At 35.7% G+C, this 16,298-nt stretch overlaps 1 protein-coding gene across 3 annotated transcripts in view; it reads left to right on the top strand.

Moving 5' to 3' along the window:
- NAF1 (nuclear assembly factor 1 ribonucleoprotein) overlaps positions 1-16,298 on the top strand; it is a 291,086-nt gene that overhangs the window by 12,499 nt on the left and 262,289 nt on the right. For all 3 annotated transcript variants that reach the window (XR_010840952.1, XR_010840951.1, XM_059066347.2), the window contains exons 3-6: positions 4,128-4,221; positions 7,260-7,342; positions 12,132-12,292; positions 15,099-15,150. Coding sequence is in view for 1 of the 3 variants with exons in the window: in XM_059066347.2 (XP_058922330.2) it covers positions 4,128-4,221; positions 7,260-7,342; positions 12,132-12,292; positions 15,099-15,150 (390 nt within the window). In the remaining 2 variants the exon portion in view is untranslated. The remainder of the gene's footprint in view (positions 1-4,127; positions 4,222-7,259; positions 7,343-12,131; positions 12,293-15,098; positions 15,151-16,298) is intronic.

Here is a 16,298-nt window from a genome sequence, read left to right as displayed (position 1 = left end):
CAAACCTGCCAGAAGTCCTCATGGAGAGCACATCCCTTGCATGGATTGTTGAGGGAGTTTGGGAGATTCTTTTCTACCCCTTTATCCTTCTCCTCTCCTAGCATGCTCGTTTAAGAGGGGCTAATATCTCTTTTCTCCCTTGATTCAGTCCCCAAAATGCTATTTCCAAAGCAAATGTACTGCTTGACTTAACTGGACTTCCAAAGGCTCTAGAACAGGCTCTTAACCTGGAATTATACAAGGCTGGTTTTACTTCTTGATCTCAACCTGGACTTGTACTAGGCTGATTTCACTTTTCTCTTAACCAGTTACATGTATAATATTTGGTTCTTTATATACCTTTTGTGTTCTGCAGAGCATTTGGTGTAGAGACTTCCTGCATATCGCTTTTATAGGTAGGGTCTTTTACCATCAAGAAGCAGTTTGATGCCTTCATTGGCCTTTTTTAGGAATCTCAGAAAACTATGCATGCATTCCCACGTTACAGAGTACTGGGGTCACTGAATTGGAATTAGAAGTGTGGTGTCTGTGTTCTAAGTTTTGGTTCTACATGAGATCAGATATCCTTCCCATTTGTAGGCAAAACTTCTTGTTCTGTTAATCCATAGGTTTGAAACAGGGTAGTAACAGGAGTTAAGGGAGCCTCCCAGACTGTGTGTTGACCACAGGTGTGAGTCCCTGCCTCACTACAGATATTCTGGCTTTGTTTACCTTCCCTTGTCTCCCGCATGCTGGGTGTCTCATAGATGTCCATTAGACCCTGTAGTCCGACCTGTTCAACTTACAGTAAATTATGTGGTGATGATATCAAAAGATGATGAAAGGACATTTGCTAAAGCTCAACAGTCATTCCTGATTTTAAAAAAACAAACACACACAAATAGGAATAGGTGAATACTTTTCTTAACCTTATAAAAAGTTCCAATAAAAATGCATTATTCTGCTTAACATTTGAAACATTCCTAATAGTCAAACCTCATGCTCACTATCAACACAGTTGTATTGTGGTCATACCAACCAGTGTCATTTGAAAAGTGAAAAATGCGATATACTAATATTGTAAAGGAGGAGGAGGACTTATTTTTTTTGAAAATATGGTAATACAGTGAATACACAAGAAAATCACTAGACATAAATTTCAGCATGATATTTTCTTGTGTTCAGACAATTTTAAAATTTGAAACTAGAGAAGTGATGAAAGTATCAGTGAATTTTAAAAGTCATCTTAGTATAGGGAAGGTCTTTCTAAATGTGACACGAGTTTTAAAATTGAAAAAATGAAAAGATTGATGTGTTTGGGGTAGTCAAATGCCAGAGTTTAGTAAACAACTTAAATGCTAAAAAACATGGTGAGAGGTGAGGGAGTGGATGTTTGCTACATAGTTGAGAAAGAGCAAATGTTCTTAAAAACCCAAAGTTTTCTTATAAATTGATAAAAGATAAACCTTCCAAAAGAACTGTGTATAAAGTATACAAGCAATTCATAAACACACTCAGGTAGCCAGGAAACATGTCATCCTGATTAATGAAGAAATTCAAATTAAGCCAAGATACTGTTTTAGACCTGTCAGACGGGCAAAGATTTAAAGTTTGCTTCTCAGTGATGGCAAGGATGTAGGAAAATCTCTCATACATCATTCGTGGAAGTGTGAATTGATGTAACCTTCTTGAAAAGAAATGTAGCAGTATCTGTCAAAATTAAAAATGTTTATACCTTTGGATCTAGCAGTTCCACTTAGAAGAATCTGTCTTAGGAGTTACACAAAGATATGTTTTAAAGAATGTTCATTGTATCATTTTGTGTAATAAAAATTAAAACTGCAGATAAATGTTGTATCAGGTGATTGGTATACTAATTATAGGACATCTATACAGTGGAACACTGTAAGAGTGTTTAAATAAAATAGATACTTATGTTTTGGTGTAGAAAGATGTGGAAGATATAATAGATAAAAAAGATAGCTTATATTACAACGTGTGTATTTTAGTTAGGTGAAACATATCAAAGTTAAATGTTAAGTTTGTGTCTGTCTAGTAAGTGTATTTGAAAGACTGTTAACAGCTATCTATGGAGAGGAATTGGAAGGTTGAAAGGGATAGGGTGGGGGGAATTTTTGCTTTTTACTCCGTATCCTTCTATACTAGTTCAGTTTTTATTTTTTAAAAAAACAGGGACATGTATAACTTTTGTACTTTAAAGTTAAAAAAGATCAAAATAGTACCAGAGTTTAGGTTTGTACCAAAACATAATTATATTGCATGGGCCTTACATTCCTCCTAATAGAACACACAAAACAAGGAGCCTTCCATTTTGTGGTCAAAGAGCATGTATTTATTTGAGAATAGTGCTGATTTTGTGTCCTAAGTGTTAACGGCATACAATCTGCCCTCCTGCCCAGTTCAGAGGTTTTCATAAAAGATCTAACAGCATTTCCTCTTTTCTTCCTTCCCTCTACCTACATATACAGTCCTGGCTTTGTTTCACAGCGGGCTTTATCACAGTCCAGGAGGAATGACAGGTTTTGCTCTAGACCTTCACTATAATTTGGTGAGGCAGCGGGGCAGATTTCATCACTGTGCTGCTGCAGTAGAAGATGCCATTCGCCTCTTGTGGGAGGTGCCACTGCCAGAGCCGGAGCCCTTGTGAGACACCTGTCGCATTGCTCTCTATCGTTAAAGCCTCCTGCCCGCAGCATTATTGTCCTCCAGTCTCACATTTCATAGGGTACGGGGTTTCTTTCGCTAAGAACTTCTTAAACAAGGCTGTTCCGTGCCACATGTACCATTTTGTTCTAAGAGCTGAACTCCCTTCTCTACTCTGATACTCACATGGAGCATTTTCAAACCATCGTCTTTGCCAAGAAAAGGCTTTTCATATTTAATATGATAAAATGACAAGCGGTCGTCCTCTCCTTAAAAGTACTCAGGAAAATTCTGACATATAAAAAACAATCATTTCCTTCAACACTGGCCCGGCCAACCATACAGAGGTACGTCTTCTGCATTGAGTTGGCTGAGACCCTTAATGTGGCTTTTCATAACTGCTCCTTGATCGGAAGGTAGCGCCCGTAGAAGAGAGCTGTGCTTTCACTGTGGTTAAGGGATTTTGTTAAAAACCTCGATTGGAGTTCCCATAGAGGAAAATGATTACCCAAGATATGCTCATCTGCAGTGCACTGGATCATTTAGGTTTTCCTGTCTTTTCTAACATTTCTCCAAAAGTTACCTTTTTTTCCCTCAAACTAACCCCAACACGCCATTAATAAGATCTTTGCACTTTCAAGCCCTTCTTAAGGAAAAACTTCCATCGAAGAATCAGTTGTGATCATTTAGCAAAGGTGAAGAATAGAAAGCTCTGTGTATTTAACTTAAAGCCTAAGGTCTGCTTTAGTCTTAGAATTCTCTTCAACTTCATCTCTACTTCAGCATCTTGTTTCTGTAGCAGCTGACATTCAGTTAGCAGCTGGGTCAGAAAAGAGAAATCTTTAGATGTAAAAAAAATTTGGTTTGTAACCTAGACAGGGAAGATAATCAGGCAACACCTTCACAACTTTTTGGACTGAAGTTTACATTCTGTTTCCAGGAATTCTGTATTTTTTCTTGAAGAGGCCAGAAATTCATCTCTTTCACACAGCCCCAGAAAAGTTAGCTGTTTCTCTGTTCAGCTGTTTAACCACAGTCTAATTAATTAACCAACCACATTAAGGCAGCTCAGAGAACTCTCCTTCTGTGGAGAAACTGGAAATATTTCTCTTCGAATGGAATGTCTCTGGGAGTTATTATGTGAGTTGTCTCTTTTCTTTACCTTGGATTCCTTAACAGCAGTTTTTGGGGGTAGGGGGAGGGTGGTTTCTTGTTCAAGTATGTTTAGAAAAATCTAGAATGGTCTTCAGGCCTGTGTGCTTATGGGTTAGGCTGTAGACCCTGGATCGCTTGAGTCACTTAGGTGGGGAGATGTTGAAGTGGGGAGAAATGCTCAGACACTGAAAAGGACAACATCCAAGAGGTGACAAGTACTTAACGTTATGTCTCAGAAACGGGTGGAGCACTCTACATGGAAACTGTCCTTTTTTTTTAAAGTTAACTTGTTGCAGCTGGAGGAAGGTTAATGCTTTTTTATATTTCAGGAACTACCTTCTGTTGAAGAACTCACTATTGTTCTGCCTGAAGGTATTGAATTAAAGCCTCTTGGGATGGTTTCAAGTATTATTGAACAATTAGGTATGTAAATATTAATAAAAATTATCATTTATATCCAAGCATGTACTAATAATGAAATCAAAGACTTTATGACTGGTAAATTTTCTCTGAAAGATGTAATAACACTTCATTTTACAGTCATTAGGTTTGAACAGATAAATTCAGTTTTTGCTTATATAAGTAATACATAAATACAATGTCTTTATAAAAATTTAAAGTGTGCTTTTACTGACTTACTTCTCCAGAATTTCTTTGATTTGGTATATTTTCTATTGCTGTTAAATTACCACAAATTTAGTGGCTTAAAACAACACATTTATTAGTTTACAGTTCTGTGGGCCAGAAGTGTGATATGGGTCCCACTGGCTAAAATCAAGGGGTCCCTCAGGCTGAATTCCTCTCTGGAGGCTCTGAGGGAGAATCCTCCTATTCCTGACTTGGCAACATCTAGAGGCTCCCCGCCTTCCTTGGCTCATGGCCCCCTCCCTTCATTCTCAAAGCCCATAATGTAGCTTCTCTCTGACCTTCTTTCCTCATCACGTCTCCCTCTGACCGCAGCCTGGAAACGTTCCCTGCTTTTAAGGACTCCTTAGGTGGCGTCTATCCACGTAATCCAGGATCATCTCCCGTTTGAAGGTCCTTAACATTAATCACATCAGCAAAGTCTCCTTTTTAACATAAAGTAACATCCACAGGTTCAGGGATTAGGCTGTGGATGTCTTTTTTTGTTTGTGGGGTGGTGGGTAGAGGACTGGTAATCTGCCTATTGCCTTTGATTTTATCTTATAAACATGTAAATTAGAAAGTTCTGTGATTTAACACTGATATTAGTATCGTGAAATATGAACCCACTGGAATACATGGGAACTGGATTCTACAGATTTCTTTTAGCCCCAAGATGTGAAGTATGTATAGGAGAGACTTTGAAATTAATGCCACTACCATTACCTCTCTAGTAATAGACACCTAAAAATAGGACTCAGAGGTGACAAAGCCATAGGATTTCTTAAAAAACATTTTATTTATTCATTTATGGCTGTGTCGGGTCTTCGTTGCGGCGTGCGGGCTTCTCTCTAGTGTGGCGTGCGGGCTCTGTAATTTGTAGCACGTGGGCCCAGTTGCCCCACGGCATGTGGGATCTTAGTTCCCCGACCGGGGATCGAACCCACGTCCCCTGCGTTGGAAGGTGGATTCTCTACCACTAGACCACCAGGGAAGTCCCAAAGTTGTAGGATTTTTGAACTGGGAAAAAGACCTAAATTGTCCACCAGTCCTTAGTTTCTGACTTAAGGGACATAGAAAAATTCAGGTCACGACATAGAAAAATTCAGGTCACTTGCTCTTGTGATCAGTCAATGGTAGAAGTGGAAATCTGTCTTTTGATCTTTGTATGTGTCCATATCACTATTTTAAAAATTAATTCTTATATAATTTTGCAGGTTATTAATGAAAATTCCAATTAAAATGAAACTTTTTTTTTACAAAAATCATAATTATTAAAACTCTTTACATCACTGTCAGTCATTACATTTACTAGTTTTTGAATTATCTTATGGTATTTAATATGCACAAATAAGTCAGAGAGGAATTTATTGGACTTGATGTATATAGAAGAAATTTAGGTCATAATGTTTATTCTCAAGGGAAAGAAATGTAAACTATATGATACACATGGATTAATGCTTTCCGAGGATACTGTTTTGAATAACACATCTTAAAAGACTAACAAAATTTTCAACCTGGTGGGAATAGAGAGTAATGAATCAAACAGCACATGTTACTGTTGTATCAATACATGCTTGTTGCACACTCTGTTTTGAAAGCTTAAAACATCTAACATTATTTGCACCTTTTACAGAAAGGAATGTACAATAAGTATTAGTCCCCTAATTGTGGACTAATTGTGGAGATAGCTCTGTCTGGATTTGACTATGTAAGCATGTTAATCTCTTGAGTACTGTTTTTTTACCTTTCTATAAAATGAGGGTTTTGGATTAGGTGATTTTTAATTTTCGTGTAATTTTTGACTCCTTGAGAGGGGGATTGGGAGGGAGAGAAGATTGAGAATAAATTCTGTCAGTGTTCACTGTTATTACCTATCCATGTCATCTTTATTCCAGGAGCAGATCTAACTCAAAAATTGTCGACGTGTGATCTGTTCCTTATCTGCATATTCAGAACTTAGAAGCACTAGCTCTTGAAATTAATTGGGATACAACTGAAAATCTTTGAATGGATTTTAATAATCTGAACTAATATTTCAAGTGGATATTCAAGTGGAAATACTTTAATATTTCCACTAATTTTCCAAGTGGAGATGGCATTATCTGTTTAATGTGATAGAGTATTCTTGTTTGTTGCCTTAATTTTCTAAGAACCTATTGTGTGTGTGTGTGTGTCTGTTTGAGGGGTGTATGTATTTGTTTTCCTCTTTGCTGTGGTAGATTGGTTGTTTGACATTTGTGGCACTTAACACGCATTGGAGATTCTGCTAGACCAGTGGAATAATGCTTTTTGCCTTTTGAGAAGGGAAATCATAAAAATTCCTGGGAGTTCTATATCATTCTTACTTCAGCTGTTCAGAGGAAAATATATATTTGTGAAATCTAACTTTTTCATATATCATTAAGTAATCAGTGCTTTGCAGAAAAGAATTTCTATGGTGAGAAAGAAGACCAATTTCTTCTAAAACAGGAGTTAGTGACTAAATGTGAGATTATTGTTTTTTGGGTAAAAATTGCTTGAGAAAATGATCAGCTTGAATTTGTTGTCTTAATGGATCATTCCAATTTTCTGTGAGATTTTGTACTTTAATTTTTTATTTTTTCTTAGAACTGTAACTTTTGTATATAATAAAATAATGTAGAGTTTATTTCCCTGTGCTACTTGGTAATAAATAGACTTTGTTTTTTTATCCAAGAGGAATAGTTACTGAGGTATGTTATCCCACCTTAAATTTCATTTTAAATTATGTTGGAATTAAAGCCTAAATACTCATTTAAATTCTACATTATCTTCTGATTAAATTTTGAAATAATCTGTTTTGTTTCATTTTTCAGTAATAATTGAATCTATGACTAACGTACCTCCAGTTAATGAGGAGACTGTAGTTTTTAAAAGTGATCGACAGGCAGCAGGAAAGGTTTGTAAAAAATATTCAGATCCTACTAATTATCCTGTTTCTTTGTTGATTGGTTTTTCTGACTTTCACTATCTTAAAAAGTTTATTTTTAGTACATGAGCAATCTAGAGCTCTCAAATCTTAGTACATTCCCGGTTTTCTTCAATACTTCGTGTCTGTCTGTGCATTGGTTTACTACTGCTTATTCTCTGCTGTGTGCGTCATTAAACACACATGCACACAGTTTTTTCCTGACGTTTGCCAGGTGGTGAGTCTGTGTCTGTTGAATAAGACACAGTTCCTCCAGGTGCTCAGTTAGGTGCAGGAGACTTTCCACGGCATAGTTGTTCATCGACTTTTTTGGCTTGTGAGGTCGTTTGAACAGTGGCTCTCAAAACATTTTAGACTTTGCCTTCCTCAGGTGGAAGCTGAGAGTGGAATTTTTCAAGTGGAAAGAGATTTCAGTGATGGCAGTAAAGTGTCACTGTGAGCACGTCCTGGGCAATTGTGACTATGTGTATCATCGGGAGGTTGGGCCCCTTTTAACGTCTTACTAATGGAACAGCCCCACACGCTGCACGTCCAACCTTAAGAGGGAGGAAAGACCCCACATTTTACCCAGCGAATAACAGTTCCGAGCGGTCAGCAGAGGATGTAAAACCGTCCAAGATCAAGAATGTAAATATCAACCAGGTGTTCTTTTTCTGGCAGCAGGGACAGAGTTACATTCACCTCGGGATTCTCCACTGTGTGTAGTACAGTCCTTTGTAAATTATATGTGCTGAGTAAATATGTATTGAGTTGAACACAAACAGGTAAGAAACCAGCTGCTATCTTTGGAGAAGCAACTTTCTGGGTTTAGTTTTTCCTAGATAAGCAACAGTTGGTGTCTTTTTTTGTTCGGAGAGATATAATTTATGTTTAATCAGAAAAAAGCATATATTTTGAACTGTATTATTAGATCAACTCACATAACTTTCCCTTTTCTATGCCTTTTCCTGCTGTTCCATTCTAACACAAATTAGGAAGGGATCAGGCTTTTATCAGGGTCCTGCCACCCTGCACTACCTATTTTTTAGGTCACCAGGCTAATTTACCAAAGAGAAATGAGTCTCTTACGAGAGATCAGGTCGCAGAGGCAAGGGAGATGCACTTCCTGCTATTCATAGACTGAATTGAAACTGATCATTTCCATGATTCCTTTTATTTATGATTTTCATGACAGTTCCTTTTTGTTTAGTAGCTAACTTAGACACTTTCAATTTCAATATACTCAACACTTCGCTAATTTTGAAAACCTCTAAACACACATTTCTTATATCCCCCAGTACATTTGAATTTTCAGTCCTAAATAATATTAATACTCAGCCCTTCTGTCATTTGACCTTGGAACAAGTCAGATAAAAATATAATATTTATTACATCTTTAACTTTAGCTATGTGGTAGAAGTCTAGAAAGAAAAATTAAATCTCTCTCCATAGAAAGCTTTGTAAATTCAAGAAGTGACAAGTCTTTCAAAAATATTTGATTATAAATCTAAGCACCTTGAAATAATCCCCAAGATAATGGTGGAGGTGTGGAGGGTTGAGAGTATCAGTTAAACAAACCAGTGATCAGAAAATGAAATTAAATCTCTTAGATATTTAGCATATTTTATCCAGACACTAAATTGGTTTTACCTTTAATGTTAAACCTTTGCACATCCTTCCTTTTCCCTCTCTTCTTCAATAACAATAATGATCAGCTACAGTGTCAAATATTTTGTGTATATTTTAAAATTCACTGAAACTCTGTAAGGAAGTGGAATTGTCCCCATTTACTCAAAAGTCATAGTAGCTAAAAAGGAACAAAGTGGAGTTTACAATCCAGGTGGTCTGATTTTTTTTCCCCTTCCACCTCCCTCCCCTTTTCCCACTGATTTAAGGAGGGCAACCTCAGATTTGAATTTCTACTTTTGCACTTTAATCCTAATAATGATTAGTTCCCCTTGATAATTAGTGAATGGAATTCCAGTTTTAATGTTGAGTTCTTTAATATTAGGGGATTTTTAAAAAGTGACCAACTTATATCACCTGTTATATCTATATAACTTGAATTTCTTTGCATTTAGTTTTGAGCATTTGTTCAAGCAGGTTTTGTTTTTGCTATTTTTTGTTTTACTTTTTAACAAATGAGAACTTAAACAATCAAAAATCAGCAACTGAGGATGTAACAAGGTAGGTACTTTTAATGCAGTTGGTTTAAGTTGGTCTTAGGTATTTGGAAAGTTACTTAGTAACTTACATCAAGAGTTTTAATAATAATCATGCTTTTGGCTCCAGTAATTCCATCCCTCACAAATCAGTTTTTAGGAAATCTGAAGTACAGAGATTTGCAGATAAAGGTGTTCATTATGGGGCATCAGTTCTTATATTGAACAAATTGGAAGCTGTCTCAGTGTTCTACGATATAAGACAAATAAATTCTGCTAAATGTATAAAGGAGTGTTAAATAGTCACAGAAATTATGCTTATGAAGAATATATTTAACATGAAAAAACTTAAAGAAACTTTAGGTTTTAAAAGGGAGCAATAGATCAGTGGAACAGGATAGAAAACCCCGAAATAAACTCATGCACTTACGGTCAATTAATTTACAACAAAAGAGACAAGCATATTACAATGGAGAAAAGACAGTCTCTTCATTAAGTGGTGCTGGGAAAACTGGACAGCCACATGGAAAAGAGTGAAATTATAATACTCCCTAACACCATATTATAAAAGTAAACTCAAAATGGATTAAAGAGTTAAATGTAAGACAGGATACTATAAAACTCCTAAAGGCAAAAAAACATAGAACACTCTGGCATAAATCGCAGCAATATTTTTTTAGATCCATCTCCTAGAGTAATGTAAATAAAGGCAGAAATAAGCAAATGAGACCTAATTAAACTTAAAAGCTTTGCACAGCAGAGGAAACTATAAACAAAAGAAAAGACAACCTATAGACTGGGAGAAAATATTTACAGATTATGCTACCAACAGGATTAATTTCCAGAATAAACAAATAGCTCATACAGGTTAGTATCAAAAAAACAGATACAAAACCCAATCAAAAAATGGGCAGAAGACCTAAATAGACATTTTTCCAAAGAAGACATACAGACGGCTAATAGGCACATGAAAAGCTGCTCAACATCACTAATCATTAGAGAAATGCAAGTCAAAACTACAATGGGGTATCACCTCACACCGGTCAGAATGGCCGTCATTAGAAAGTCTACAGACAGTAAATGCTGGAGAGGGTGTGGAGTAAAGGGAACCCTCCTACACTGCTGGTGGGAGTCTAAATTGGTGCAGCCACTGTGGAGAACAGTATGGAGGTTCCTTAATAATCTGAAAGTAGAGTTAACATATGATCCAGCAATCCCATTCCTGAGCATATATCCAGAGAAAACTGTAAAAGATACATGCACCCCAGTGTTCATAGCAGCACTGTATTTACAGTAGCCAAGACATGGAAGCAGTTTACATGTCCATTGACAGATGACTGGATAAACATGTGGTATATACATAGAATGGAATATTACTCAGCCATGAAAAAGAATGAAATAATGCTATTTGCAGCAACATCGATGGACCTAGAGATTGTCATAGTGAGTGCAGTAAGTCAGAGAAAGGTAACTATTGTATGATATTACTTACATGTGGAGTCTAAAACAATGATACAAATGAGCTTATTTACAAAACAGAAATAGACTTGCAGACATAGAAAACAAATTTATGGTTACCAAAGGGGATAGTGGGGTGGGGCGGGATAAATTAGGAGTTTGGAATTAGCAGATACACACTACTACTATATATAAAATAAACAACAAGGGCCTACTGTATAGCACAGGGAACTGTACTCAACATCTTGTAATAATCTAATGGAAAAGAATCTGAAAAAGAGTACGTACACACACGTGTATTACTGAATAACTTTAATGTACACCTGAAACTAACACGTTGTAAATTAACTATGCTTCAATTTAAAAAGTTAAAATAAAATGGAGCAATATACAAAAGTATGATACAGCCTCAAAAGAAAAAAAATTATTAATAGGAAAAAGACTGGAAAAATGACACTGATACTGATCATGGTCTAGTTTCTGTAATGTACATTTATTATCAGAAACATATTTAAAAACTCAGGCATTTATATTGGGAAGAGTTTGAAATCAAGAGGCTCCCTTTCATCATTTATAAAACATTTTCAAAATAAAATAATAGGTATGCTAAAAGCAGTTCCTTTACATAAAAGTTAAAGGCTGTATGGTATCTTTGGTTTTTGAGAAAAACAATTTCAAGTTCAAATTTACTACTTTTTGAATTAAAAAATGTCGTTTAATATTATAAAAATGTTAACTCTATGGAAACAGCAGAAGTGACTGAATCTAAAAGAATCGAAAAGTTCCATTTCATAAGATTTAAAATGACAGCATTTTATTTCTCAAACGTTACCAACTGTAATTCTTTTGTTCATATCTTATAACTTAAATGAGCAGTAACAAAAACAAAAATTTATTATTTGCGTTTAGTTGGTAGTTGGTACCGCCACAATGATTTAAATTTATCAAGGAACAAACTTGTCACAGTTATTTTAGATTCATAGAAAGGAATTCTGGAGTAAGCGAATGCATTTATGATCAAAATATGAAGGCTTTATGAGTACACAGAAATGACTTCAAATTTTATTGGTTTTATATTGACAGCATTACCTTTGGAAACATTTATTGGGTTTCTTTATTTTGCAGTTAAAGGAGAACTTTATGTTTCTTGTCTTTCATAGATATTTGAGATATTTGGACCTGTTGCACATCCATTTTATGTGTTACGGTTTAATTCTTCAGAGCATGTTGAGAATAACGGTATTAAAATAAAGGACACTATGTATTTTGCTCCATCAATGAAAGACTTCACCCAGTATATATTCACAGAAAAACTTAAGCAGTAAGTACTTTATTGGCATGCTATTTCTTTGCTTATCTAATGTTTATGTTTTAGGAGTAATTCTCAGTGATGTAGTTTCTTGTAGTTAAAACGGTATCTATCTAACAAAGGGTTCATTTGTCTTCTTGCTAACATCTCTGAAAGCTACAATTGTTATCAGACTTTATAAGTTGAGATCATTTGTATCTTTTGCCCAAAATGACATGATCAACTAGTAAGAGCATGCTTGGGCCATATACATTTTGTCAATTTTAATTCATTATTTTTTCCATTGTATACCTTCTTTCATATATATGCTACTTTACTATTAGTATTATAATTTTTTTAAAAAAAAACTTTTCCATTTTAAATAAAAATTTCTTTGGATTACATTCATAGGCTTCACTATTTAATGAAACTATAATTCTCAAGAAGAAAAAAGAAAATGAGTAAATCTCAGGTCGCTTATAAATTGTAAACTTAATAGAAGAGAGAACTAAAATGTGTGTTGTGTATCAAGCCGTGGTTAACAGGGTTGACTTCACCGGCAAACCAGTGGTCTCCATTCTGTCTGGATGCTGTATATGAAATACGCTGTATGATGCCTGTGGCGTGTGTCTGATAATATTTCTGTTCCCACTGATGAGCTGTATATTTGCCAGGTGTAAATTGTGTTGCCAGGGGTTAGCTGTAGAGCTATTTATATCAGTTAGGTTTTTTCTTATAATTACATAATAAATTTTTGCACAAACCAGTGACATACGAATTCAAGTAGAAGTAGCTTTTTCTATAAACATAAGTTAAATGCTTTGGAAAGATGTAATGAATATGAGCCAATAAAAGTATTGCCCAGTTAGGGGGGAAGAAAAGACCTCAAGGGATTGGCAGAGAGTAGATCTTAAACCTGGAAAGACTTTGCACTCAGTTTGTCACAAAAGTCCCTTTGAAATCTAGCTGTCTTTCAGTTGGAAACTTGAAATACAGGTGAAGCATTGGGGTGTGGTTTTTGCAGGAGTGAACAATGAGTCGTAACCCTGGTGCTTGTCAAACCCTGGTGTCAGTCCCAGCTGCAGGCCACGAGAAGGCCTCTCTACCCCCTACATATTAAATCCAGTCTGAGTTTCGGTTATGTTGACAAGAAAGGTGAATTAAATAGACAACAAAGTCATAAAGATTTTCGTACGTTTTAAAATCATGCCTTAAATAATTAACATTTCATTCTGTTTGAATATTAGGCTGTTGCTCTGGATGTGCCATATATGTAGCTTTTAACCGATAAAATATTTTAGCTAAAAATGGGTAGGTTGAAAGATTTTCTGAAGATGTTTTTAGATAGATTTAGAAGCAGTCTTTGTACTGATTTGCAAGAACAAGAATTTTGTTCTTGTTCTTGCAAGAAAGAACAAAAAACTAAAGAATTGGGAAATTGAGCCCATCCCGCAGAAACCCAGCCTGACAAAGACGTCTGTTCTAGACTGCATTTTTCGTGTCAGTAATGGGGACTCCTTTGCCTTTGAGGTGGAGGAGTTCAGCTTCTCTCCAGCTTACCTTCTAGTAAAGGCTATTTTAATCTTAGTTTCCCATGAACTTCGTCTTTTGTTCAAGATGCTGTTTGAAATGTCACTTGATCTTTTCTGTAGTCGATTTTGATTTTCTGTGGTGATACCCTACTTGGGGAGCTTTTACCATTTACATCTTTAAGATTCCACACTAAGGGCACTACAGACCGTCAGATGGTATCCATACAAAAAGGAGTCCTGGGGCGATGATAAATGCATGGGTGTACGACAATGATTAAAAGCAGAAAAAGCATTGATATAAATCGTATATAATGTCAAAATTCTGAATTAAAATTTTAGAGCAAACTTAATGATTTCATGTTGTGCCAGCCCACAGACGTCTGTAAATTGATGTTAATGGATTGTGGATTAATGGATTAATGATTTTAATGAATTATTTCCTGAGAATCTTCCATTTATTTTTGAGATTTGGTTTCAAGCAGGGAGGACAAAATCTACTCCTAATACCTTGTAATATTGTAATGTAATTGAATAACAAATATTGTTAAACTCTGAAATCAAGAAGGTTAACCAGATAAGATTAAAAATGAGATTTCAGAAATTATAATTGTACTTATGATAGATCTGCATGCTTTTGTCGGTCAGAGTGTAAAACTTTCCACCAGAAGTAGTTAATGCTTGTGATTATCCTGTCCTTCAGAATCTTCAAAGCTCCTCCTCCTCCCCAAACTAGATGTCCTTTGTCTCGCCCTCTTTTCTTTGAGAGTTAGTCTTACAGCAGGCCTTGGCTACTCAGGGAGGATCGTTGATATTCCTCAGGTAAATCGAGGAAGAAGAATTTCATGTTGTGATCTCTGTTGTTGAACTTGTAAAGTCTTAGGCAAGGGAATGCCTCGTATGCATTTTTGTGTCCTTGGCACCTGGAACAGCATTTTGACCTTGTGGTATCGGTTAGGCATCTATTAAAGGAAGTTTATGAGCTGAGCTCAGGTATCATGAAACTATCAGTCAAAGTCAGAGCATCTGGAGCTACTTAGGAACTGCAGAACGACTTTGCCCCGCACAACACAGCCTCGGCTTCTCATTCTGATTTCCCGCTCCTAATATTTACGTGTGCCTTTCCCACATCTTCTTAAATGAGGTAAAGGAACACAAAAATGAGCCTTTATTCTTATTTTCATATATATTGCAAATTAAGGTTGAGCTTAGGTCTTCTACTTTATTATTTTCCATACTATTAGGTTATAAGCACTTAACAAAATCTTAGTAAGTACCTTGACCCTTTGACCTTTGTTTTTTCCCCCTAGGGATAGGGGATCGGATGCATCGTGGAAGAATGATCAAGAACCACCACCAGAGGTACACGTATAAGTCTTTTTACACAGTATCTGAGAGAGGAGGGTAGGACTCAGTCTTACAAATCCATCACTCTTGGCCTGAAGGAGGTCCCCAAGGCCACTCACCAGTGACACGGTCTTTTGCCGGCCTGTGTGCTCTCCCCTGTCCCAGGTGGCTTTTATACCGCCCAGGGTTTGTGATCATTTCAGGAAAAAACATTTTCAGTCACATTTTAATAATTATCAGCTTATCATTTTCCTTAAAATGTCCTATTTTTATCAATTTTGTTGAGGCCTGGCAAAGGCAGAATTGTCATTATTAAAAAAATTTTTTTTTCTTTAGTAAGTTCACCATGTGGGACGTGATTTGATTATACACCATCACATTTATTGATGGTGCTTTTAATAAACTGCCTTTCTTTTGGAGGTACAAAATCATTACAGTCTACCTACTTCTCCATTTTTTTTTTGTATAATTACCTCCCTAAAAAGAGTGTTCTTGTATTTCTTTCTTAAATCCAAGCCAGCAAGACTATTTTTATGTTTCAAAGTAGCTTGATATATATGGTCTTCAAGTTATTAAAATTTGAAAATTATAGCAGTGAGTGTATACATTTATTAAAATAGTCTGAATTTATACAATATAAAAGAAAAATTGTAATTATTATAAGTGGGAGTTTTAAAATGTGCTCAGTACTTCTGATGAAGTTTCTTAGTTTTGTAAATTCTTGGTATTTCAGATTTAATTTTGGTCATTTTAGATGTTCTCAAACAGTGCTGAAGGTTCATGGTCTATGTTAATTTCTGATTTTGCTGAAGCATGAGTCAGGGAGTGCCCACTTACAGAGTCACTTACCCAGTGAGCAGTCCTAGTTTAGTATCCACTGCCATGGGATTATGTTCTCTGATTTGTGTCATGTGTACATGTGATTTCCACTAAGACCCTGAAGATTCACTTAATGTTCTTAGTTATGTTCAGGACATCTTAAAAGTATTTGGGAATTCACAAAGGTCTTGAAACATATTTCTTGTGAAATCCAGATGTTCTAATACATCGCTGTTGATTTAGACCTCAGCATTAAAGTTGTTAATTATGGAATTGTTAATAATTTATAAAATTGGTTTGATTGGGTTAATTTTAAAATTAAATCACAACATAGTTCATGGGAA

Source organism: Kogia breviceps, chromosome 6 (genome assembly GCF_026419965.1).
Source record: "Kogia breviceps isolate mKogBre1 chromosome 6, mKogBre1 haplotype 1, whole genome shotgun sequence".
NCBI lineage: Eukaryota > Metazoa > Chordata > Mammalia > Artiodactyla > Physeteridae > Kogia > Kogia breviceps.
Note: the sequence above shows the minus strand (reverse complement) of the source record. Positions and strands in the feature narration are given on the sequence as shown.